The sequence below is a fragment of the Sapajus apella genome, unplaced genomic scaffold (genome assembly GCF_009761245.1).
Source record: "Sapajus apella isolate SASKATOON/1434 unplaced genomic scaffold, GSC_monkey_1.0 scaffold22, whole genome shotgun sequence".
NCBI classification, from domain to species: domain Eukaryota; kingdom Metazoa; phylum Chordata; class Mammalia; order Primates; family Cebidae; genus Sapajus; species Sapajus apella.
Window position 1 is genome coordinate 26229058 of NW_022436962.1, and position 25994 is coordinate 26255051.

Below are 25994 nucleotides of genomic sequence, written 5' to 3' on the forward strand. Positions count from 1 at the left end.
AGCTGGCCCAGTATCTGCCTGCTGTACCACAACCATCAACCTGTACCACACCTGACTGGCAAAACCAATGAACATACAGTCAGTCTGCTCTCTTATGCGTTCTACATTTTGTGTTGAGGTTAAGCTAAACTACCAGCAAATTGGATACTTAGACCTAAGATGTAATTGTCAAGAAAATTTTTGCTTTTTCTCATAACCTACATCTATGATACGCCCGACTGTGTTACTCTGGATTTGTGCATGTCAAGCAGTCTCGAATCTGCTTCTCAAATTTAAGGCCTTATTGTGCATATTCAAATTTTCCCTTCGTCCTTAATCACCTACCTTTAGTATGTGATACTGATTTGCATTTTTTTTGGGTTCTCCCTCTTCTGGTTTCCTAAGGTATCCCCTTCTTCATGCCCTTTCACTGGGCATGGTCATACTCTGGTGAGATGTCTGAATCCTTCTGGGAACTCCTCAAACAAAGGACTGTGTTTTATTATCTTTGTAACCCTGATATACTTTTAATAACATTTTTTTCATCACATTCTTTTTGTAAATTTTTTTTTTGAGATGGAGTCTCGCTGTTGCCCAGGCTGGAGTGTAATGGCATGCTCTTGGCTCACTGCGACCTCTGCCTCCTGACTTCAAGCAATTCTCCTAACTCAGCTTCCAAAGTAGCTGGGATTACAGTTGCCTGCCACTACACCTGGCTAATTTTTGTATTTTTAGTAGAGACGGGGTTTCACCATGCTTGCCAGGCTGGTCTCAAACTCCCGACCTCAGGTGATCTGCCTGCCTTCGCCTCCCAAAGTGCTAGGATTACAGGCATGAGCCACTGTGCCCAGCCTTGTAAAACTTTTTTTTTTTTTTTTTGGTAGAGAAGGGGGTCTCACTATGTTGTCCAGGCTGGTCTCAAACTCCTGAACTCAAGTGATCCTACCACTTTGGCCTCCCAAAAATGCTAGGATTACAGGCATGTGCCACTGTGCCTGGCCCACATTCTTAAAAGTAGCCTAAAAATTTTTGTAGAAGGCCGGGCGCGGTGGCTCACGCCTGTAATCCCAGCACTTTGGGAGGCCGAGGCGGGTGGATCACGAGGTCAAGAGATCGAGACCATCCTGGTCAACATGGTGAAACCCCATCTCTACTAAAAATACAAAAAATTAGCTGGGCATGGTGGTGCGTGCCTGTAATCCCAGCTACTCAGGAGGCTGAGGCAGGAGAATTGCCTGAACCCAGGAGGCGGAGGTTGCGGTGAGCCGAGATGGCGCCATTGCACTCCAGCCTGGGTAACATGAGTGAAACTCCATCTCAAAAAAAAAAAAAAAAAAAAAAATTTTTGTAGAATGAGGTGAAGTAAAATGATGGGGCGCCAAGCTGGTCACTTATTCCCAGATGGTTGAGGAGGGGTGGGGGAGGAGTTCTTTGTAACTTTTGTGTATAGTCAAAATAGTTCAAAGTAAAAGTTTTATTTGAAAAGTGTAACAGTTATTTTATTTCAGCAGTTTAAAATTTTTCCTTTTTCTTAAAGAGGAAGAAGGCATTTTCACACCAGACTGGTCAGATGGGAAGAATCTTCAGCTTCAGCTTGGCCTCATTAATTTGAAAACAAATTGCTTACATGAGACAGCACCTGTGTCCAGCTGAAAGCGGGTCCTTCAGAGCGTGTAGGGTTCTCTGCTGGCTTGATGGGCTGGCTCCTTTGAGCCGGTTGCTGGAGACGTCACCGGTTGAGGGACTCCTGCAAACGTTCATACATGACTTGATCCTGAGAGGAGAGAGAACACAGAATACAGAGCCCATCACTGCTTGTTATGGGCTGAATGGTGTCCCCCCAAAATTCACATGCTGCAGTCCTCACCCGCAGAACCTCAGAATGTGATTGTAACTGGAGAGAGGGTCTTTACAGAGGAGTCTGAATTAAAACAAGGTCACACAAGTGGGCTCTTATCCAATATGACTGGTGTCCTTACAAAAAGAAGGGATTAGGGCTTACATGCGCAGAGGAAAGAGCACTGCTGGGAGAAGACAGCCATCTGTGAGGACAGGGGCTTAGAAGAACCAACCCTACCCAACACTCTCCAGAACTGTGAGAAAACACATTTTCTATTTTTTAAGCCACCCGGTCTGTGGTACTTTGTCATAGTAGCTCTTGCTGACTAACACACTGTTAAAGAGAGGTGACACTTTACTTTCCTGCATCTAAATCCTAATCTAAATACTATACATGTTCCTTTCCACAGGAAACTCCCATGACTTTCACGATTGTCTACTGAGGTTTTTCTAAAAAATAAGGTCAAAAGATTCTTATGTTTCTATCTAATTAATGAAGAAAGCACAATTCTTAACCTATGCTGAATCCAGATGGAAATGGAGGCGAAAGCAGAAGCTTCTTACACTATATTAACGTTAGTAAGAAACTGCCAGAATGTTTTCCAATGTGATTGTATCTACATTTTCAGCAACAATGTATAAGAATTCCCTGTAATCCCAGCATCTTGGGAGGCAGAGGCGGGCAGATCACCTAAGGCCGGGAGTTCAAGACCAACCTGATCAAAATGATGAAACCCTGTCTCTACTAAAAATACAAAAAATTAGCTGGGTGTGGTGGCGCATGCCTGTAATCCTGGCTACTCGGGAGGCTGAGGCAGGAGAATTGCCTGAACCTGGGAGGTGAAGGTTGTGGTGACCTGAGATTGCACCATTGCAATCCAGTCTGAGCAACAAGAGCAAAACTCTGTCTCAAAAAAAAAAGGAGAGTTCCAGCTGTTTCACATTCTTGCTACCAATTAGTGTTGTCAATCTTTTAAATTTTGGTCTTTGTGGTAGGTGTGTAGTAGAATCTCACTGTGGTCAAATTAACATTTTAAGTGTTGGGTAGCAATTCCACTCCTGTGTATTTATCCCAAAGAAACATTTGAAGTGTGTTTTTTCTTCTGTGTTTATTTGTTTGTTTTTGAGACAGGGCGTTGCTCTGTAACCCAGGCTGGAGTACAATGGTGTGATCATGGCTCAATGTAGCCTCAACCTCCTGGGCTCAAGTAATCCTCCTGCCTCAGCCTCCTGAGTAGCTGGGACTACAGGTACATGCCACCATGCCTGGCTAAGTTTTCATTTTTTGTAGAGACAGGGTCTCACCATGTTGCCCAGGCTGAACTTGAAATCCTGGGCTCAAGCCATTCTCCCACCTGAGCCTCCTGAGTAACTGAGATTACAGGCACGAGCCACTGTGCCTAGCTCCAGAGTGATTTTTTTTTAACCCTTCTCCTACCTATGGTGAAGATATTTTTATTTCCCTGAAATGTATTGTAAGTCCCTATGGCTTAGTTTGGGTACAGTCTAGCTCTAAGAAACACAAAGGCATTTGTCAAAAAGGGAAGAGGAGGTCAAATAATACTTGAATTAGATGATTAAAAATTCTGAGATTATGGAGACAAAAGAGGTCATTCTCTCTCTGAATAAATAGTGGTTAGAGAATCTAGTTAGGAAAACTGTGCTCCAGTCCCTAAGAAACATATAAAATTAAAATCTCTCAAGAACATTCTCACAAAGGCTATTATTTTGCTTGTTTTCAGATCAAAATGAACCATGTAATTTCTTTTTAGGAAGTAGAAGTAGTATACAAAACAATCTGTAAAAGAGTTTAATTCAACTAAAACTCTAGTTTCCTTTCTCTATACATTTAACAGCATTTCTTACCTTTTTTGATATAGATGATCTTACTTTCTTGAAAGCTTCTTCAAAGTGCTTATTACTAATCTTGAGTTCACCTATGGAGCAAATGCACAAATATACACATCTCAGGATGGTACGCTAACTGACTTAGAACTTAACTACCTTTGAAAGACTTCTAAGCTCTCAAGGGGTACGCTAAAGAGATTAGTGATGTGATGGGCTGTATATTCTTTTTCAGAACAGTATTCTAGCCAGATATATTCTGTTTATCAGATTTTAATCCAAACCACCCAAAGAGACCTGCCACTCATAAGCTGGTAACCTTTTGTAGGCCTTTTTGCATTGTTTAACTTAATAATGACGTTTATGAAGAAAAACCAGAATTATTCAGATAATTCAAATGAATTTAACTGGGAATGGAAAGTAGGATCCCACAGTATTAATATTTAAGAGTATGCAACACACAATGAGATCTTATGGAGCCATAACATCACAGAATATTTTATATACGTAATATCTCAGCACTGGAATAGAAGGGGGCTTTAGGGTATGGTGGCTCATGCCTGTAATCCCAGCCACTTTGGGAGGCTGAGGCAGGTGGATCATAAGGTCAGGAGTTTGAGACCAGCCTGACCAACATGGTGAAACCCTGTCTTTACTAAAAATACAAAAATTAGCTGGGCGTGGTGGTATGTGTCTGTAATCCTAGCTACTTAGGAGGCTGAGGCAGGAGAACTGCTTGAACCTGGGAGGCGGAGGCTGCAGTAAGCCGAGATCACACCATTGCACTCCAGCTTGGGCGACAGAGCGAGACTCCGTCTCAAAAAAAAGCGAGGGGGCTTTAATTCTCTGCAAGGTTATTCCATTACATAAATAAAATAAAATAGCTAAATGTTAAATACAACTTGGTTTAGAATGTAAATATGATAGCTTATGTGATGACAATTTATATTTAAAATACTAAACTTTCTACACAGATATTAGGATAGTATATTCACCTAAAAATAAAATGTGTTGTTCAGCATATCAAATGGAAGTTGACTGGCATTAGTGACTTCACTAATGGTTCAGTAAGATATCAACAAAATTCCCTAAAGGATAGAGAGGTAGAAATGTAAGCTGTAGCAAAGCAGGGATGTCAGGGTTTGTTATTTATGTTTATAAGACAACCTCCAGGCCAGGCGCAGTGGCTCATGCCTGTAAGTCTGGCATATTGGGAGGCTGAGGCAGGAGGATCACCTGAGGTCAGAAGTTTGAGACCAGCCTGGCCAGCATGGCGAAACCCTGTCTCTACTAAAAAAACACAAAAATTAGGCTGGGCACAGTGGCTCACATCTGTAATCCTAGCACTTTTGGAGGCCGAGACAACCAGATCACTTGAGGTCTGGAGTTCGAGACCAGCCTGGCCAACATGGTAAAACTCTGTCTCTACTAAAACTACAAAAAAATCAGCTGGGCGTGGTGGCAGAGGCCTCTAATCCCAACTACTTGGGAGGCTGAGGCCGGAGAATCACTTGAACCCAGGAGGTAGGGATTGCAGTGAGCCAAGATTGTGCCACTGCACTCCAGCCTGGGCAACAAGAGCAAAACTCCATCTGAAAAAATAAAATAAAATAAAATAAAAATTAGTTTTATTAGAGAGGTACTAAATAACTTATTCTTAGATACTGCAAAATCCCAGAAAAAATCTGGACAGGTGCACACCTAAAATCCCAGCTACTCAGAAGGCTAAGGCAGGAGAATTGCTTGACCCAGAAGGCAGAGGTCACAGTGAGCCAAGATCATGCCACTGCACTCCAGCCTGGATGATGGAGTGAGATTCCTTCTCAAACAAACAAATAAATACCCTCCAAACAAAACAAAATTATTACTAGCAGTTCCAATACATGTACAGGGACTCATTAATTTTTAGTAAACAAACATACCCCCAAGATAGTGTTCAGATTCAGCTCTCAGATAGAATATATGATTTTTTACAAGATATTTTAATTTTTCTTATTTATAACTCACCTCCTTCCAAAAGGAATTTAACGTACTATATAATAACAGAAGTTCAGATAACTGAATCTTAAACAATAAAAAGCTCAAGGGCTTTCTAATGTGTTGACAAATCCAATCTGAGCCTATGCTGCTGTAACTACAAACAAATTTAGCTTTAAGAATTTTGGCAGCCAAAGAAAAAAGGGAATAGAGGAAAAAAGGAAAACTAACACAAGCTTAAAAAGACATCTTTCAGAAGTCTATTTAATGAAAGAAGATCAACAGAAAACTTCAGATGAAAGTACAGGTTTAGAGGGCAGGGCAAATCTTTTTAATTAAAAATTTAATAGAGACAGGGTCTCCCTATGCTGTCTGGGCTTGTCTCGAACTCCTGGGCTCAGGCAATCTCAATCTTGATCTCCCAAAGTGCTGGGATTACAGGTGTGAGACAGGATGACTGGCCCAGAGTAAATCTTTTTGAAGAAAGGTATTTTGTTGTACTACAGAGATACCCATAAACTGCAACTGATCAAATAATTATCACAGGAACCAAGCAAAGCAAAAGCTATTTCTGTACCTGGCATGGTTGGAATGCAAGTCACTAATAAATCGCTCTCTTTTTTTTTTTTTTGAGACTGAGCCTTGCTCTGTCACCCAGGTTGGAATGCAGTGGCACAATCTCGGCTCACTGCAACCTCCTCCTCCAGAGCTCAAGAGATTCTTCTGCCTCAGCCTCCCAAGTAGTTGGGATTACAGGCGTATGCCACCACACCTGGCTAATTTTTGTACTTTTAGTAGAGATGGGGTTTTGCCATGTTGATTAGGCTGGTCTCGAACTCCTGACCTCAGGTGATCCACCCACCTTGGCCTCCCAAAGTGCTGGGAAGTACAGCGTGAGCCACCACACCTGGCCTCTCTTTCTTTTTTAATAGAGACAGGGTTTGCCCTGTCACTCAGTCTGGAGTGCAGTGGTGCAGTCATAGCTCTTTGCAGCCTCGAACTCCTGGGCTCAAGCAATCCTTCTGCCTCACCCTCCCAAGTAGTCAGGACTATTGGCATGTACCACCACACCAGTCTAGTTTTTTCATTTTTCTGTAGGGATGGGGGTCTTGGTTTGCTGCTCAGGCTGCTCTCAAACTCCTGGGCTCAAGCAATTCTCCTGCCACAGCTTCCCAAAGTGCTGGGATTACAGGTGTGAGCCACCACACCCAGCGGACAATTTTTTTTTTTCCCATACGCACTCAAACAGTAAAATTAAAGACACTGTCAAATGTGAAGGATGGTGCAAAGCTGTTGAGATGGCCCCAAAGCATCACATAATACAATATACATGGATTTTGTATTTTGAAAGGAAAGTCTCAATATATGGAAAGTTATTCTAATTTTCACTTCTCTTGTATATTTTCTAAGCGCTCCAATTGAGGCCACATTTTAACAGGCAAGTAGATATCACCTTAGCAAAAGAATAAGGTTTTCCAGAATTGATAAGCAGCCCAAACTCATAATGAAGACAGTGAATGGATGCATTTACCTATAGGTATAGTACTCTTTATTAGAGAGGAACTAAATAACTTTGCTATTATTATAATTGTCAGCAACAGAGGTTACATATTTCAGAACAGCTTCTAACAGTCTCATTTAAAAACATTAGCTTTAATATCATAGATAATAGACACTAGAAAATGGTTATTTTCCAGGACAACGGTGAAGTACCATAATTAAAAGTGAGAGATTCTGGAGAATCATACCTTTTTCATTTCCACTCTTCTGTCTTGCCATTTCCTGTCTCAGGGCACAGATAGAAGCTTCTCGTACCAAAGCAGAGAGATCTGCACCCCTACAATAAAATAATAGTTATTTATTTCTTCTTAGATACCACAAAAGCCCAGAAAAAAGCTGGACAACAATTTTCATATAAGTCATATATGAAATAATCAGGAAAGAAAGTGACCAATAATGATGAGATAAATTGATTATCATCAATAGGAAAGAGCTTTTAGCTTTTAAGTATGATACTTCTAGGCCAGATTCAGTGGCTCATGCCTGCAATTCCAGCACCTTGGGAGGCTGAGGTGGGTGGATCACTTGAATAGGAGTTTGAGACCAGTCTCAGCAATATGCCATGTCTACAAAAATATTAGCTGAGCGTGGCGGCATGTGCCTGTGGTCCTGGGCACTCAGGAGGCTTAGGTAGGAGGATCACTTGAGCCCAGGAGGTAGAGGTTGCAGTGAGCCAAGACTGCACTACTGCACTCCAGCCTGGGTGACAGCATGAGACTCTGTCCCAACTAAAAAAAAAAAAAAAAAGGGAAATTCTGGAGGAAACAATACAATGCATAAAGGGCTAAAGTGCTGACAAGCATATTCATTTATTACATAATGTCTAAAGTAAGCTTATTAAAAGTCATTTATGGGCTGGGCGCAGTGGCTCATGCTTGTAATTCCAGCACTTTGGGAGGTTGAGATACTTGAGCCTGGGAGGCATAGGCTGCAGTGAGCCTGGCTGACAGAGTTAGACCCTGTCTCAAAAAAAACCCAAGTTCAAAAGGGAAATATACAAACGCTGGAAAGTCTTTAATGCACCTGATTCAAGTTAAAACTGAATGAACACATCACAAGTTACTTAAAATGTGACAAATACAAACAGTCCTTCATTTATTTAATTATTTCATGTAATAATATGCTCAGTCAGCACAGTTCTGAGTTCAATGAAAGACTCATGCTGACTGGCGTTTTACTACATTACAGCTTTAACAGGACTCTTAGAGATGTTTTGAGAAAGAGTTTGAATCTGGGGATAAAGACCTCATTTCTATGTCACAAGTCTTGGAAAGAAAAGATGAAAATAAAAAACATTTTTAAAAAACTTCATTTCTGACTTTTCCAATTTGCTTCAAATGATTGCAGAAAAAAAAACCAAACTACATTTCTGGATATTAAACTTATTATATAATGTTGACAATCCACATACTATATACATTTTTTTTTTTTGAGATGGAGTCTTACTCTGTCACCCAGGCTGGAGCACAGTGGTGCCATCTTGGCTCACTGGAACCTCCACGTCCCAGGTTTGAGTGATTCTCCTGCCTCAGACACATACTATTTATAAAAGTAAAGACCCACAGAGCTTAAATTTTTAACTGAATCTGGTGTTTTGTTGGCTAAATGTTAGGGTTATAACATTATTTAATAATCACATACATGCTGGGGTGTTCATTCCTTCCCCTACTCTGAAATCTAACATTGGTGCAGACAATATTAACTAACGCAAACAGATAGCTAAAGACTGTAGTAGCGTAGTGTCTCTCAAACTAGTGAGACGAAAATCATAGCGGCATGAAGATCCAAAATGTACACCACTCAACTTTAGCCCTAACCCCTTTATAGACAGACAACCTACTTGGTACATCCAAAATATTTAGCCCAGGGCAAGTTCTGCCACCAAAATCATCTTTGCTACTCACTGAAAATCTTTTCAGGTTTGAGCACTTAAAGCTGTGTTTTTGTTTTCTTTTAGAGACGGGGGTCTTACTATGCTGCTCAGGCTGGTCTTGAACTCCTGACCTCAAACAATCTGCCTGCCTCAGCCTCCCAAAGGGCTGGGATTACAGGTATGAGCCACTGCTCCCACCCTTAAAGCAGTAAACTACTCAAGTAGTAGTCCCCTAAGTAGTATGATCATTTATTTATTTAATTTTAATTTTTTTTTTTTTTTTGATGGAGTCTCACCCTGTTGCTCAGGCTGGAGTGCAGTGACACAATCTCGGCTCACTGCAACCTTCACCTCCTGGGTTCAAGCAATTCTCCTGTCTCAGCCTCCCTAGTAGGTGGGATTACAGACATGCGCTAGCACGCCTGGCTAATTTTTGTATTTTTAGTAGAGACAAGGTTTCACTATATTGGCCAGGCTGGTGTCAAATTCCTGACTGCCAGGCCTCCATGTGCAAGTTCAGACCCAGAAAGTCTAAAGTTCTGCCTGCCTTGGCTGATAGCCTCCACCTCCCCTACCCCCCCATATGGCAAGACCCCATAACTACAAAACATTAAAAAAAGATTGGCTGGGCATGGTGGTGTGCACCTGTAGTCCCAACTATCCGGGAGGCTGAGGTCAGAGAATTGCTTGAGCCCAGGAAGTGGAGGCTATAGTGAGCCATGATCATGCCACTGCACTCAGCCTAGGCGAAAGAGGGAAACCCTGTCTGGAAAAAAAAAAAAAAAAAAAAAAAAAACTGGAGGGGGCATTGTCTCTGTTAGTTAAACTGAGTTTCATTTCTTCTCTCTATGTCCCAAAATTGGGAAAGTTAGCAAACAAATTTACTTCAAAACATGAAGAAAAACTAACAACTACAACAACCACAAACATAGGAAGGCTGAAGGCAGAAACGTCAGATTTCCTGAAGTTACTACAGGCTTGTGGGGGTGAAAAGGTGTGCTGTGAAAATGCATCCTGAGGGCTGGAAAATGTGGCACTTGTACATTAGTCTCTTTTACATGCTGAAGCACCAGCACGATTTGTAAAGGACAGCAAAGCTGATTAGGGTAGGTTAACTACCAAGAGTCAACATATGAAAGGACTCCCCTGTTCCCAGGAATTCCTTTAGAGCCTCCAAATGTGCAGTCTCTTCTCTAAGAAGGGAGATGCCAGACACTTCATATGCTTCACAGGATAATTCATTTAATCCTCCCAACAATCTGCTGAGGTTAGCCTCATTCTCCCTCATTTTATAGTGAGAAAATTGAACCCCAGAGAGTGAACTGACTTTAAACACTTACGTATAGCAATCACAGCGAAGGTCACCAGCAATTGCTTCCAAATTTACATCTGCATCCAGTGGTGGTTTGGTACCATTCTAAGTAAGAGAGAAAAATGATTTTTCACTAGAACTTTAAAGACCATGCTGGGCACGGTGGCTCACGCCTGGAATCCCGCCTCTTTGGGAGGCCAAAGTGGGCAGCTCACCTGAGGTCAGGAGTTCGAGACCAACTTCGGCAACATGGTGAAACCCTGTCTCTACTACAAATAGAAAAATTAGTCTGGCATTATGGTGTGCACCTGTAGTCCCAGGTACTCCAGAGGCTGAGGCACTATAATTTCTTGAACCCTGGAGGTAGAGGTTGTAGTGAGCAGAGATCATGCCACTGTACTCCAGCCTGGGCAACAGAGTGAGACTGAGTCTCAAAAATAAAGACAAGACCACATTCAACTACATAATAGGTTCTTAATAACGGCTGTTGGGCTGGGCACAGTGGCTCGCACCTATAATCCCAGCACTTTGGGAGGCTGAGGTGGGTGGATCACGAGGTCAGGAGTTCGATACCAGCCTGATCAACATGGTAAAACCCTGTCTCTACTAAAAATACAAAAATTAGCTGGGCATGATGGCGCGTGCCTGTAATCCCAGCTACTCAGGAGGCTGAGGCAGGAGAATCGCTTGAATTTGGGATGCAGAGGTTGCAGTGGGCCAAGATTATATCACTGCACTCCAGCCTGTGTGACAGGGCATAAAAAAAAAAAAAAAAAAAAAAAAAAAAGTATAACTGACTTCCAGACCAGAGCTGTTAAGATTTATACAAATTTGGGTGGGGAGGTTGGGGACAGAAACACTGGAAGAAATGCCTGATGTAGGTAACAGGGGAATGGAGGCAGCAAACCACCATGGCATGTGTGTACCTATGCAATAATCCTGCAAGATCTGCACATGTACTTCAGAACTTAAAGTATATATATATATAAAGATTTATACAAATTTCAATTTTGAGAAATGAGGCTAAGAAGCAGATTCCAAACTTAAGAAAGCTAAAGACAACAATTTATGCTCATGAAATGTGAGGAATTTGTGTGCAGATGCAGCAAAAACTAAACACCTTCAACAACAGTAAAAACCAGCACCTCAATCTTTCCAAATGTGAAGAAACACATTTCCTTTGCCAGATTAAATATGGCAAATACTTAAGCAATGCTTAGTTTTGGTGTGAGGCTAGCTAGCACGGGAGAAATAATACTGAACCTGGCCAGGAGAGAAGGAGCAGTAACCTGCTCTGTAATAAAACCACAAAGCCCTCTGAGCTCAGTATATTCTTTCTTCATCTAACACTTAATCTTCATTTTGGTGCCAATTCCCCGTCAGCTCATTTCAAGACTAGCAATGACAAGTATGTAACTTAGAACTCTTAGAGTTTCTCATGAGACTAGATGTAGAGAAAAAAGCCAACCCAGAATTTTTTTTTTTTGAGATGGAGTTTCGCTCTTGTTGCCTAGGCTAGAGTGCAATGGCGTGATCTCAGCTCACTGCAACCTCCACCTTCCAGGTTCAAGCGATCCTCCTGTCTCAGCCTCCTGAGTAGCTGATATTACGGGTGCCCTCCACTACCACTGTCCAATTTTTGGTATTTTTAGTAGAGATGGGGTTTCACCATGTTGGCCAGGCTGGTCTTGAACTCCCGACTTCAGGTGATCTGCCCGTCTCAGCCTGCCAAAGTGCTGGGATTACAAGCACTTTGGGAGGGATTACCGCTGGGATTACCGTGCCCAGCCTTGCCAGCCCAGAATTTTAACACTTAACCTGGTACCTTGCATACACATACATTGTGTTTAATAATATTTTTAGCAACAAATTGCAGAGGCAAACAAAACAGCTTATCCCCCCCCTGCCCAGGGTCTTACTCTGTTGCCCAGGCAGGAGTGCAGTGGAACAACCACAAGAGATTTGACCTCCTGGGCGCAAGAGATCCACCTCAGCCTCCCGAGGAGCTGGAACTACATGCCACCATGCCCTGCTAAATTTTTTTCTTGAGACAGTCTCGCTCCAGAGTGGAGTGGTGTGATCTCGGCTCACTGCTATCTCTGCCTCCCGGGTTCTAGCGATTCTCCTGCCTCAGCCTCCTGAATAGCTGGGACTACAGGTATGTGCCACTACGCCTGGCTAAATTTTTGTATTTTTAGTAGAGACGCGGTTTGGCCAGGCTGGTTTCAAACTCCTGGCCTCAGGTGACCTGCCTGCCTCAGCCTCTCGAAGTGCTGGCATTACAGGGGTGGGCTACCTTGACTGACCTAATTTTTTTTTTTTTGTAGCGATGAGGTCTTACTATGTTGCCCAGGCTTGTCTCAAACTCCTGGCCTCAAGCAATCCTCCTGCCCCTGCCTCCCAAAATGTTGGGATTACAGATGTAAACCACCGTACCCAGTCAAAACAGTTTTTTTTTCTTCCGCCACTACCCAAGTTTTTAACTATATAAAATGTCTGGCAGTTAGATGGTAAGTTTATGAGTATTTGCTTATTATTCTGATTCATAACTTACATACACATTGCATATATTCTTTTATGTGTAGCAAATATTGTATTGCGAAATAACTATTTTTAGAAGAAACATGGGTGGGTGTGCTGGCTCACGCCTGTAATCCCAGTGCTTTGGGAGGCCAAGGTGGGCAGATCACCTGAGGTCAGGAGTTGAAGACCAGCCTGGCCAACATGGAGAAACCCCGTCTCTACTAAAACAAAAATTAGCTGGGTGTGGTGGAGCGTGCCTGTAATCCCAGCTACTCAGGAGGCTGAGGCAGGAGAATCACTGTAACCCGGGAGGTGGAGGCTACAGTGAACCGAGATTGTGCCACTGCAATCCAGCCTGGGTGACAGTTCAAGACCTGGTCTCAAAAAAAAGAAAAAAAAAAGAAGAAGAAGAAGAAGAAGAAGAAGAAGAAACACACACAAAAGTGAATAAATCACAAGCCATTAAGCATTTCTTTTTTCTTTGAGACAGGGTCTGGCTCTGCCATCCAGGCTGAAGTGCAGTAGTATAATCTTGGCTCACTGCAACCTCCACCTCCTGGGCTCAAGCCATCCTCCCACATCAGCCTCCTGGGTAGCTGGGACTACAGGTACCCACAACCACATTCAGCCAATTTTGTATTTTTTGTAGAGACAGGGTTTCACAATGTTGCCCAGACCGATCTCAAAGTCCTGACTTCAAACGATCTGCCTGCCTTGGCCTCCCAAAGTGCTGGGATTATATGTGTGGGCCACTGTACATGGTCCATTAAGCTTTTCTTATTGTAAAATGTCAGCCTGGCAGGGCCGAGTGCGGTGACTCACGCCTGTAATTCCAGCACTTTGGGAGGCTGAGGCGGGTGGATCACCTAAGGTCAGGAGTTTGAGACCAGCCTGGTCAACATGGGGAAACCCTGTGTCTACTAAAAAATACAAAAATTATCAGGCGTGGTGGTGTGCACCTGTAGTCCCAGCTACTCAGGAGGCTGAGGCAGGAGAATTGCTTGAACCTGGGAGGTGGAGGTTGCAGTGAACCAGAGACCACACCACTTCACTCCACCCTGGCAACAGATCGAGACTCCATTTCAAAAAAAATAAAAAATAAAAAACAAAATATCAGCTTGGCAAAGTGCTTCAGGCACAGGGTTCGGCAACCTGGCCAAGAGGACTGGAGCTGGCGGCCTTGTACCCTAGTTACCTGTTGCTCTGCCTACGTTCACATACCAGCCTCTCACTGCCTCCCAGCAGGGCATGTTCAAGAACTGCATAAATTATAGATCTGTTAGTTGTTATCACTAAATAGTTATCTACCACAAGTTCAAGAAACAGTTAATTTCCCATTCAATCCATTTTGACCTGGGACACAAACTATGATCTTAGCCAAAAATCTTGTGCTTTTTTTCTCTGAGTAGTAAAACTAAAAGGTCGGAATGCAGGATTGCTAAGCATCTTTTAGTATAAACAATTTTCAACTGAGTCAGGATAGCAGTCAATCCTGGGGGTACGCAGGAGTGGGCAGTGGCTGTAAGCAGAAGGGCAGCTTCTGGGAATGTTCCTCATGCCCTGAACAGGAAGCTTCAGGGTCTGGAAATGTTCTGTTTTATTGTGGCAATACATAAAAAAAATTGGCCGTTTCAACCTTTTTCAGTGTACAGGTCAGTGGCATTAAGCCCTTCCACACTGTTGTGCAATCATCACCCCTATCCCACTCCAGAACTTTTTTTATCTTCCCAAAAGAAAACAATGTATCCATTAAACACTAATTCCCCATTCCTCCTGCCCCCACCTCCCAACCGCTGGCAGCCACCATTCTACTTCATAATTCTATGAATTAGACTGGGAGTGTTCTCGCTCTTGATCTGGAGGCTTTGTTAGTAACAATTCATGGATCTGGACATTTACCACTTTTTTTTTTTTTGAGACGGAGTTTCGCTCTTGTTACCCAGGCTGGAGTGCAATGGCGCAATCTCGGCTCACCGCAACCTCCGCCTCCTGGGTTCAGGCAATTCTCCTGCCTCAGCCTCCTGAGCAGCTGGGACTACAGGCACGCGCCACCATGCTCAGCTAATTTTTTGTATTTTTAGTAGAGATGGGGTTTCACCATGTTGACCAGGATGGTCTCGATCTCATGACCTCGTGATCTACCCGCCTCAGCCTCCCAAAGTGCTGGGATTACAGGCTTGAGCCACCGCGCCCGGCCTACATTTACCACTTTTTAATTTTTTTTTTTTTTTGAATCTCTAAATCTACTTGACATTTACCACTTTTCCGTATTTATATCATACTTCAATGAAAAGACCTAAAATGTGAAATTAACATTGGATGAGGAAATTAGAAAACATGAGTTCTAAAGTCTGAATTTGCAAATGAATGGCCCTTATGGAAGTTAGTTAATCTTTATTATTTGTTTATTTATTGGTAAAAAAAAAAAAAACAGTATCTTATCTCCAGATAAGTATATATAATTTTGTGCTATATTTGAGAGGGGAGAGGGGGCATCAGTGAACATATAATAGTGATTTCTTAAAATGAAGACTAGCATAGACTTTCTTGCTATAGTGGTGGGGTTGCCACATTAGACAAGAGCCCTTATTAGGTGCTTTCTATAGTTATAGGAACTCATCAACTTACCCTGACTGTCACACTGTCACATTAACTGTGTGGATCTTCCCTAAGGACACTCTGCGTATTGTTAGAGAATCTAACCTCAAACTATCTAGTGTCCTCTTTTAATCAAAAGCTCAATCATAAGAAATACATTCATTATTAGAATCTTTTGAACTAATCTGGAATGCCTGAAGACAGTTCTTTTATACTTCTCAATATCCAAATTCTACCCTTGGGTTAAGCTGGACTTCCCAAGGTCCTGTGCACCCTCAGAGTGCCTTTGTTGGACCTTCATCAAATTGTATTTAAGGAACTGTCTTTGAGTAATACCCTCAGTTTATACCCTCAGTTTATATTAAGAAAATAACAAGCCTCAGTCTCAAGAGGTTTACTGTGTTTATGTCAGAAATATTGTTAAAAGCATTGTGCATCACATCTTACCGTTCTCTTTGTGAGGACCCAGAGGAGGAATTTTTCTTTTTCTTTTTTGTTTTTGAGATGGAGTCTCACTCTGTTGCCCAGGCTGGAGTGCAGTGGCATGATCTTGGCTCACTGCAACCTCTGCCTCCTGGGTTCAAGTGATTCTGCTTCAGCCTCTTGAGTAGCTGGGATTACAGGCATGTGCCACTATGCCTGGCTAATTTTTGTATTTTTAGTAGAGCTAGGTTTCACCATATTGGTCAGGCTGGTCTCGAACTCCTGACCTCATGATCCAACCGCCTTGGCTTCCCAAAGTGCTGGGATTACAGGCGTGAGCCACCAAGCCAGGCAGAGGAATTTTTCTCACATTTGCATAGTGGGAGCAATTGTCGGCTTTCTATTCTTAGCATATTCTTTAAGAAAAATCTTTAGTGAAAGAAAGCTTGTTATATAAAGGAACACAATAAATAAATCAGGTGGTCTATGAACTTCAGAAAACTAATTAATTGTTACACATTTAGATACTCTCAGAAGTTTCCAAATTCCTAGATGATTAAAGCTTTAGAAAGATAAATCCTTTCAAATACCCTCACTTGAAAGAAAGTTACAAACTTTTTTTTTTTTTTTTGAGGGCATGAGATGTACTCTACCTAGGATATCTCCAAAAGTTTCTATAGCAACATTAGTTTCTAATTATTAGAAATAAGGGCAAAGGAAACTTTGGATTACTGAAATCTAACTATTCTTTAATTGAAATGTGGCAATGTTCTAACTTACAGTAAGAAGTAAACTGAATTCTATTTATTCTCGAGTGAGAGTGATCAGAATTTTTCTCTTCGTTTTGAGAAAGTCTCACTCTGTTGCCCAGGCTGGAGTACAGTGGTGCAATCTCGGCTTGCTGCAACCTCTGCCTCCCTGGGTTCAAGCAATTCTCCTGCCTTAGCCTCCCGAGTAGCTGGGATTACAGGTGCCCATCACCACTATGGCTAATTTTTGTATTTTTAGTAGATACGGGGTTTCACCATATTGGCCAGGCTGGTGTTGAACTCCCAACCTCAGGTGATCTACCTGCCTTGGCCTCCCAAACTGCTGGAATTACAAGAGTGAGCCACTGCACCTGGCCAAGAAAAATTTTAAATGGCATATTAAAGAGCTTATAAAACAAATGAGTATTTTGGAAAATCATTTACTGAAATAGTATTATGATATGAAGTATTTAGAAGCTTAATTTGGTTTTTCTTTATGACATTATCTCTTAATAATATAATATTATGTTACAATAATATATTATCTTTTAATAAAGGCCCTAATGGAAATCACAAATAATTTGGTAACTACAGAAAGCTAAGCTAAAGGAATTATTATACAAAGAAGAAAAATAGTCTCTTAAGAAATTATAGGCCAGGTAGGGTGGCTCATGCCTGTAATCCCAGCACTTTGGGAGGTTGAGGCAGGCAGATTACCTGAGGTCAGGAGTTTGAGACCAATCTGGGCAACATGGTGAAGCCCTGTGTCTACTAAAAATGTATGTGTGGTGGCCGGCACCTGTAATCTCAGCTACTTAGAAGGCTGAGGCAGAAGAATCACTTGAACTCGGGAGGTGGAGGTTGCAGTGAGCCAAGACCGTGCTATTGCACTTCAGCCTGGGCATCAAGAGCAAAACTCCATCCCAAAAAAAAAAAAAAAAGTATAGCCCACAAATATTGTGTGATTCTACTTGCATGAGGTACCTAGAACAGGCAAATCATAGAGACAGACAGTAGAATGGTGGTTGCCAGGGGCTGAGGAAAGGGGAATGGGCAGTTCGTGTTTAACAGGTACAGTTTCAGTTTGGGAAGATGAAAAAGTTCTGGAGATGAGTAGTGATGGGTGCACAACAATGTCAATGTACTTAATGCCACAGAAATATACACTTACAAATGGCTAACATGGTAAACTTTGTTATATATCTATATTATTTTACTAAAATTTGAAAACATGGCTCATTTACAGATATTTCATATAATTCTGATTAAGCATATATGAAATCAGGTTCAAAAAGTAATTCAAGATGTTCTACTACTTTTATTTTAACAATTATTTCCATTTGGTCACACAAGTCTATTCTTTTTTTTTTTTTTCCTTTTTTTGAGACAGAGTCTAACTCGACATGTCGCCTAGGCTGGAGTGCAGTGGCGTGATCTCACTTCACTGGGTTCAAGCAATTCTCCTGTTTCAACCTCCGGAGTAGCTGGGACTACAGGTGCATGCCACCATGCCCTGGCCAATTTTTGTATTTTTAGTAGAGACGGTGTTTCACCATATTGGTCAGTCTGGTCTCAAACTCCTGACCTTAGGTGATCCAACCGCTTTGGCCTCCCAAAGTGCTGGGATTACAGGGTTAAGCCACCGTGCCCAGCAAAATCTCTTCTTAATTACATAACAGAGTCCAGCATCAGTAATGCTTTTTTTTTTTTTTGAGACAGTGTTTCACTGTTCTCGCCCAGGCTGGAGTGCAATAGCGAGATCTTGGCTCACTGTAATCACTTGAGGCTCAAGACGGGCCTGACTAACATGGAGAAACCCCCTCCCTACTAAAAATACAAAATTAATCGGGCGTGGTGGCACATGCCTGTAATCCCAGCTACTCAGGAGGCTGAGGCAGGAGAATCGCTTGAACCCAGGAGGTGGAGGTTGCAGGGAGCTGAGATTGTGCCATTGCACTCTAGCCCAGGCAAAAAGAGCAAAACTCCGTCTCAAAGAAAAAAATAATTCTACTCATCACGAAGCTTTTAGTGATAGACCTCTTAGCATCATATCATCACCAGAAATATCAAATAAAAAATATAAAAAAGGCTGGGCGTGGTGGCTGAACACCCGTAATTCCAGCACTTTGGGAGGCTGAGGTGGCTGGATCATGGGGTCAGGAGTTTGAGACTAATCTGGTCAACATAGTGAAACCGATCTCTACTCAAAATGCAAAAATAAAATTAGCTGAGTGTCGTGGCGGGCACCTGTAATCCCAGCTGCTTGGGAGGCTGAGGCAGGAGAATTGCTTGAACCTGGGAGGTGGAAGCAGTGAGCTGAGATCACGCCATTGCACTCCAGCCTGGGTGACAGTGCGAGACTCCATCTAAAAAAAAAAAAAAATTAGCATATTGCTCCCACATTTTTTTTTTTTGGAGACAGAGTCTTGCCCTGTTGCCCAGGCTGGAATGCAGTGGCACGATCATGGCTCACTGCAACCTCCACCTCCTGGGTTCAAGTGATTCTCCTGCCTCAGCCCTCTGAGTAGCTGGGATTATAGGCACATGCCACCAGGCCTGGCTGATTTTTGTATTTTTAGTAGAGACGGGGTTTCACCATGTTGGTCAGGTTGATCTTCAATTTCTGACCTCGTGATCTGCCCACCTCGGCCTCCCCAAACTGCTGGGATTACATGTGTGAGCCACCGCGCCCGGCTTACTCACTCTTCTTTCAAGAAACTTAGATCCCGAAAGATATGAAGAAGTTGCTCTGACCCACAATTTTTTTTCAGACTTTTAAGAACAGGACTAAAGAACTCTATTCTAATCTCTCTGTAATATTTCAAATGTTAATAGAATAGAAAACTGTATATAAAACAATCTGGGGAATTAAAGTCAAAAGCTAGCAAACAAATAGAATGGGTAAACATTAAAAATGTCAATTTTCCTCACTTTCTGTTGACTTACAAAGATACATATGGGCAGGAAGTCTGCCTTATGACTTCTCCCCTCTCAAGTTAGATATTGTGCTTCCTCTTCCTCTCACTCTGCCCGGCTTTAGCCATCAACAAAGTTCTTTAAACAAAACACTCATGACCTCTGGAGGATGAGGTAAGATAAGGATGTGAAATTGCAGTGCTAACAGCTCTCTTGAGAGCGCACCAGGCTGACACCGGCAGACAGGGCACAGGGAAGCTGCATGCGGGTCCTTCTCCTCCATGCGGGTCATGCACTCTGCACAATGAGGTTCCAAGGCTGAGAACAGGACACAGCCGGAGTTGAAGCAAAAATGCACTCTCAAGTCCAAGAGAATAAATGGACAAAAGCCCTTGTGCCTTTGACACAGACAGAGGCTAAGGAATGACTATGCAGCAGTCTAAAGCACAATCTACAAAAGATGCTTTTGGCCGGGCCCCATGGCTCATGCCTGTAATCCCAGCAGTTTGGGAGGCTGAGGTGGGCGGATCACAAGGTCAGAAGTTCCAGACCAGCCTAGCCAACATGGCGAAAACCATCTCTCTAAAAATACAAAGCTGGGTATAGTGGCATATGCCTGTAATCCCAGCTACTCGGGAGGGGGGAATCCACCCGCCTTGGCCTCCCAAAGCATTGGGTTTACAGGTGTGAGCCACTGCGCCTGCCCAAAATTGACTTTTTCTATCGAAATGTCTTTTTTGTTTTTTTGTTTCTTCTCCCATATTCACAACTTCATGCTTGGAAGCTGCAGGACTCCTCTCTCTTACCCACCCCATTTATGCCAGATGACTATTCTTTACACAGATAGACAAACCAAAGATATGCATACATATAGTCATGAGAGAAAATCTGAAAATATAAAGCAAATGTGTACTTTGGGAGACCAAGGCAGGCAGATGACTTGAGACCGGGAGTCCGAGACCAGCTTGACCAACATGGCGAAACCCTGTCTCTACTAAAACTAGAAAAATGGCTGGGCACGGTGCCTCACGCCTGTAATCCCAGCACTTTGGGAGGCTGAGGCGGGCAGATCATGAGGTCAGGAGTTTGAGACTAGCCTGGCCAACATAGTGAAACCCCATCTCTACTAAAAATACAAAAATCAGTTGTGCATGGTGGTGTGTACCTGTAATCCCAGCTACTCGGGAGGCTGAGGCAGGAGAATCACTTGAACCCGGCAGGCAGAGGTTACAGTGAGCTGAGAAGCCCTGGACATCTAGCCTGATATTATCAGGTAGGTCTTGTTGTTGCTCCAAGCCGGCTGGGCTCTTACAGTGACGCTATGGTGCTCTCCTATGAAACAAACAATTCCACAGAATATGGACATTACCCAATGCCACTTTGTGACCATGAAGGATCAAGACAGAAATGAGAAATCTGTAATGAAGTCTGAACATGGACAAAGCACAAACACTGTCCAAGACACAAAAATGACCAAACATCCACCATCCTAGCTAATATAACTGCTGTTTCTTTGCCAATCACAGTTTTAGCCTTGCTGTAATCTTCCTTCCATTTAGGTAAGATTTATTAAGTCACGCAATTACAGAATCATGCTTGGGTTTCAACAGCCATTCAGGGCAAAGCCTGTTATTAAATCCTTCCCAAATCTAACACGAATCCCAAATCAATTAAGTCCTTTCTAATACCCTCTTACTGAGATAATGCCCCTAGTTCCCCATGGGGTACATTCTCCTGAACTGCAAAGAGTAATAAGCCCAACTTGCTCAACTACACGTGTGTTCTTGGTGGGCTTCAGTTGAAGAGCACTGACAAAGCAGAAAAATAACGTATAGTGCCATCTCCCAGAGGCAAGCACTGTGGGTATTCCGGCCTATTTCCTTCCTGACGTTTTTCACTGAATGTCTTTATATATATAGTTGAAATCTCCACACTGTTCAGTCACCTTTATTTCCTTCCCCTCCTCAGGAATGAATGCATAATACATTTGTTGTTGTTTCATAAAGATTTCTATTATCATCTAGAAGACAAGCTCCTGGGAGGTAAGACAATGTCTTATGTTTCTTAGTCTCTGCACAGTCAAGGATGTATTTAGTTTATAACAAATACCTATTGACAAAGTGGGATTTTTTTTTTTTAAGATGGAGTCTCACTTCTGTTGCACAGGCTGGGGTGCAATGGTATGATCTTGGCTCACTGTAACCTCCACCTCTCAGGTTCAAGCGATTCTTCTGCCTCAGCCTCCTGGGTAGCTGGGATTACAGGCGTGCACCATGACGCCAAGCTAATTTTTGTATTTTTAGTAGAGATGGGGTTACACCATGTTGGCTAGGCTGGTCTTGAACTCCTGACCTCAGGTGATTCACCTGCTTTGGCCTCCCAAAGTGCTGAGATGACAGGCATGAGCCACTGTGCCTGGCCAAAGCGGGGTACTTTGAATATTCAGACCTTGGTCTGAGGCCTAATGATTTTGGCAAATAGCACTGAAATTCTAGATGAATGAAGTGTAAAGCTGTTCTGGTGTGAGTGCCATACAGTGAATGAAACACAACAATTATTCTTCTGGGTCCAAATCTATGATGCTCCAAATACCACATGCCTCATGTCTGGCATGTCTAGAAATATATACCAATCCAACTTTTCTCTTTAGTTCATGAAATCCCAAGGACAAGTGTGAAAGGCTTATCATTTTATCACCATGATTGCGGGAAATTCATAGAAACAAGCTTGGATTATATGTGTGTGCTTATTTGTATATACATACACAACCACATACATTGACCAAAGCAAATGAAATCTCACTATCATAGTTCCTAATGACAGAGCCATGGTGGCTCATGCCTGTAATCCCAGCACTTTGGAAGGCCAAGGTGGGCAGATCACTTGAAGTCAGGAGTTTGAGACCAGCCTGGCTAACATAGTGAAATCCCGTCTCTATTAAAAACACACAAAAAATTAGCCAGGTATGGTAGCATGCACCTGTAGCCCCAGCTACTTGGGGAGGCAGAGGCAGATTTCCCTGAACCTGTGAGGCCGGGGTTGCAGTGAGCTGAGATCACACCACTGCATTCCAGCATGGGTGACAAACAAGGCATCTTTTCTTGACACCCTGTTTAAAAAAAAAAAACTAAAAAACAAAAAACCAGAGCCAACGAAAGGGAGGGAAAATGCCATGATGCATTCATCATCAAACTTGTTTGATGCAAAGAAAGAAGCATATGCAACCAAAGCAAGGTTTCTTAACTTTGGCATTACTGATATTTTGAGTTGGATTTTTTTTTTTTTCCCTTGAAACAGTGTCTCAGCTCTGTTGCTCAGGCTGGAGTGCAGTGGTGTGATCATGGCTTGTTGCAGCCTTGACCTCTTAGGGTAAAGCCATCCTCCCACCTCAGCCTACCAAGTAGCTGGGACTACAGGCACATGTCACTATGCCCAGCTAATTAAAAACATTTTCTTGGCCGGGTGCAGTGGCTCACACCTGTAATCTGAGCACTTTGGGAGACTGAAGCAGGTGGATCACAAGATCAGGGGTTTGAGACCACCCTGGCCAACATGGTGAAACCCCATCTATACTAAAAATACAAAAATTAGCTGGGCGTGGTCATGCATGCCTGTAATCACCACTACTCAGGAGGCTGAGGCAGTATAATCACTTGAACCTGGGAGGTGGAGGTTGCAGTGGGCTGAGATGTCACTACTGCACTCCAGCCTGGGCAATAGAGTAAGACTCCATCTCAGAAAAAAAAACAAACTTCCTTGTAGAAGACAGGGTCTCACTCTGTTGCCCAGGCTGATCTCAAACTCTTGGGCTCAAGCGATCCTCCTGCCTCAGCTTCCCAAAGTGCTGGGATTACAGGCATGAGCCATCATGCCTGGCCTTGCATAATTCTTTGTTGTTGGCTGTCCTGTGCAGTGTGGGATATTTAGCAGCATTATCATTCCTCTGCCGTAGTGGTAAACACATGTCCCTAGACACTGCCAAATGTTCCCTGGGAACGTGAGGTGGGGAGGTGGGAAAATTGCCTTAGGTTGAGAACCAGTGAACTAAACCAACATGTTTTCATGGCTTTTACCACCAGCTATGTCCTGGTGACAGGCAAAACTATAACCCAGCCAGGGGACTCTCCTGAACTCCCAACCACGGACCCAACATCCTGCTCGACCTCTCTACTTGGATATCGCCAAGGCACCTGAAGCTCATCTCTCAGACCTCGTATCCTAGTAGATGCCACCAGCTGCACAAGCTGCAAATTCATCTACCTTTTCCTTTACCTCCCAACTCTACAGTTAATTCAATGTCCTACTAATTCAAACCTTTAAACAGTTCTCATATTTATATCTTCCTTGTTATTCCTGTGATAACACCTTAGTTTGTTATTTTTTCTTTTTCACTGATGTTTCTGAGTCATACCTGCATTAGTTCTACATGCTTAATTTCGTAGCTTTTAGTTTTACTGGCTTTTTTTTTTTTGAGACGGAGTTTCGCTCTTGTTACCCAGGCTGGAGTGCAATGGCGCGATCTCGGCTCACCGCAACCTCCGCCTCCTGGGTTCAGGCAATTCTCCTGCCTCAGCCTCCTGAGTAGCTGGGATTACAGGCACGCACCACCATGCCCAGCTAATTTTTTGTATTTTTAGTAGAGACGGGGTTTCACCATGTTGACCAGGATGGTCTCGATCCCTTGACCTCGTGATCCACCCGCCTCGGCCTCCCAAAGTGCTGGGATTACAGGCTTGAGCCACCGCGCCCGGCAGTTTTACTGGCTTTTAAGCTATTTTCCATACTGCCATTAATGGAATCTTTTTACCCCATAAGGATGATCTTCCTTCTGTTCTCATCTGCCCTGTTCTCCCTCCTCTGGGTGATTGTTAGGAACACTGCTAAAGACAGTTTTTAGGTAATGATGGCCCAGTGAAGGAGGATCACAGAATCTTCGTCAGCATCAAAAGAATATACTAAAAACAGTTTTGAAATTTACCAGTAGCAACCAAACAAAGAAAGGAGTAAACCTTCCTGCTGCAAATGTTGAAAAGTGGGTGCAAACAGAAAATTCAAAAATGGCTGAAAATTAGGCCTCCATTCCTGGGAAGGAGTAAGGAAGAAAGAAGGTAAGTTGACAAAATCTTGTGATGTCCATTAATATTCCAAGCTGGAGACAAGTAGCCTGAGGAGAAGACAGCTCTAGAAAAAGTTAGACACACATAATCAAGGGATTTCAGTGGAATCAGGAAGAACTGCCAAGGTATGCAACTTTCCAGGGAGGTGGACAGCTCCCACAGGGGAGGTATCTCTAACTGGAAGGACAAAGCGGGTCCAGGTACAGGCCATTTCATCTCCAGAGGGGCTAACACCACGGGTTAGCTCCCTCTTCCATCCCAAGGCTATAGAAACGTAGATACAAAGCACTTATACAGACCTCAAAATGTAATGTGTGAAGGGCAGAAAAACTAGTTCCGAGTAGTGAGAAGCAGGATGACAGAACTTACTAACTTTTTTTTTTTTTTTTGACAGAGGGTCTTAGTCTGTCACCCAGGCTTGAGTGCAGTGGTACAATCCTGGCCGACTGCAACCTCCACTTCTTGGGCTCAAGCGGTTCTCCAGCTTCAGCCAGGACTGAACCATTGACATCAGCTAATTTTTTATTTTTTGTAGAGATGGGGTTTCTCCATGTTTCCCAGGCTGATCCTGAGCTCAAGCAATCCACCGGCTTTGGCCTCCCAAAGTGCTGGGATTGTGGGTGAGCCAACGTGTTTGGCCCACTTACTTACTTATTTTTAGAGATAGGGTCTTGCTCTATTGCCCAGGCTGGAGTGCAGTAGCGTGATCACAGCTCATTGAAGCCTTGATACCCTTGGTTCAAGCAGTCCCCCCACCTCAGCCTTCTGAGTTCATGGCACTACAGGTGCATGCCACCATATCTGGCTAATTTTTTCTTTTTTTTTTGTAGAGACAGAGTCTCACTATATTGCCCAGGCTAGTCCTGACCTCTTGAGTTCAAATCTGTCCACCTCGCCTTCCCAAAGTGCTGGAGTTTCTCCAAAAGTTTCTATTCTATTTCAAAGAGGATCTGAGGTAAATTATTTTAAAGTAATAATTGAAGATCAGTTCACCTTCCCTTTGGGAGATATAGGCTGGTCAAACATTTACAACTACAGAAAGAGTAATTAGTCAACTAAAATTACTATCTGTTATAACTGTTTCTATTTAAAACAAGAGAAACATATACAAAAATATACCATTTCCTTTACTCACTTTTGTGATAGTTTTTAAGATGGCAAGGCGATCTGCAGGGGGTGGTAAACCCACAAACAGTGTTTTGTCCAGGCGGCCTGGGCGCAGGATTGCAGGGTCAATTATATCTAGAGAAGAAGGGAGGAAAAGTCTTAATAAAACCTTTTAT

General features: G+C 42.9%; 1 protein-coding gene and 1 long non-coding RNA gene across 7 annotated transcripts in view; both read right to left on the minus strand.

Annotated features, from left to right (window-relative positions):
- Positions 1 to 1424: 1424 nt before the first annotated feature.
- The window catches only part of NVL (nuclear VCP like), a 97363-nt gene continuing 72793 nt past the window's right edge, over positions 1425 to 25994 (minus strand). For 3 of the 6 annotated variants that reach the window (XM_032289373.1, XM_032289372.1, XM_032289376.1), the window contains 5 exons: positions 25847 to 25953; positions 10414 to 10490; positions 7389 to 7477; positions 3685 to 3755; positions 1436 to 1753 (listed from right to left, as the gene is read on the minus strand). In XM_032289373.1, coding sequence (XP_032145264.1) covers positions 1709 to 1753; positions 3685 to 3755; positions 7389 to 7477; positions 10414 to 10490; positions 25847 to 25953 — 389 coding nt within the window. In that variant the 3' untranslated portion in view covers positions 1436 to 1708. Of the gene's footprint in view, positions 1754 to 3684; positions 3756 to 7388; positions 7478 to 10413; positions 10491 to 25846; positions 25954 to 25994 lie in introns of all 6 variants that reach the window. The other 3 variants (XM_032289374.1, XM_032289375.1, XR_004272265.1) reach the window with 2 other exon arrangements.
- Positions 14758 to 16057, minus strand: LOC116559006. The gene is made up of 2 exons (XR_004272267.1): positions 15118 to 16057; positions 14758 to 14809 (listed from the first exon to the last, which is right to left on the minus strand). It is a non-coding gene; the product is annotated as an uncharacterized LOC116559006 (long non-coding RNA).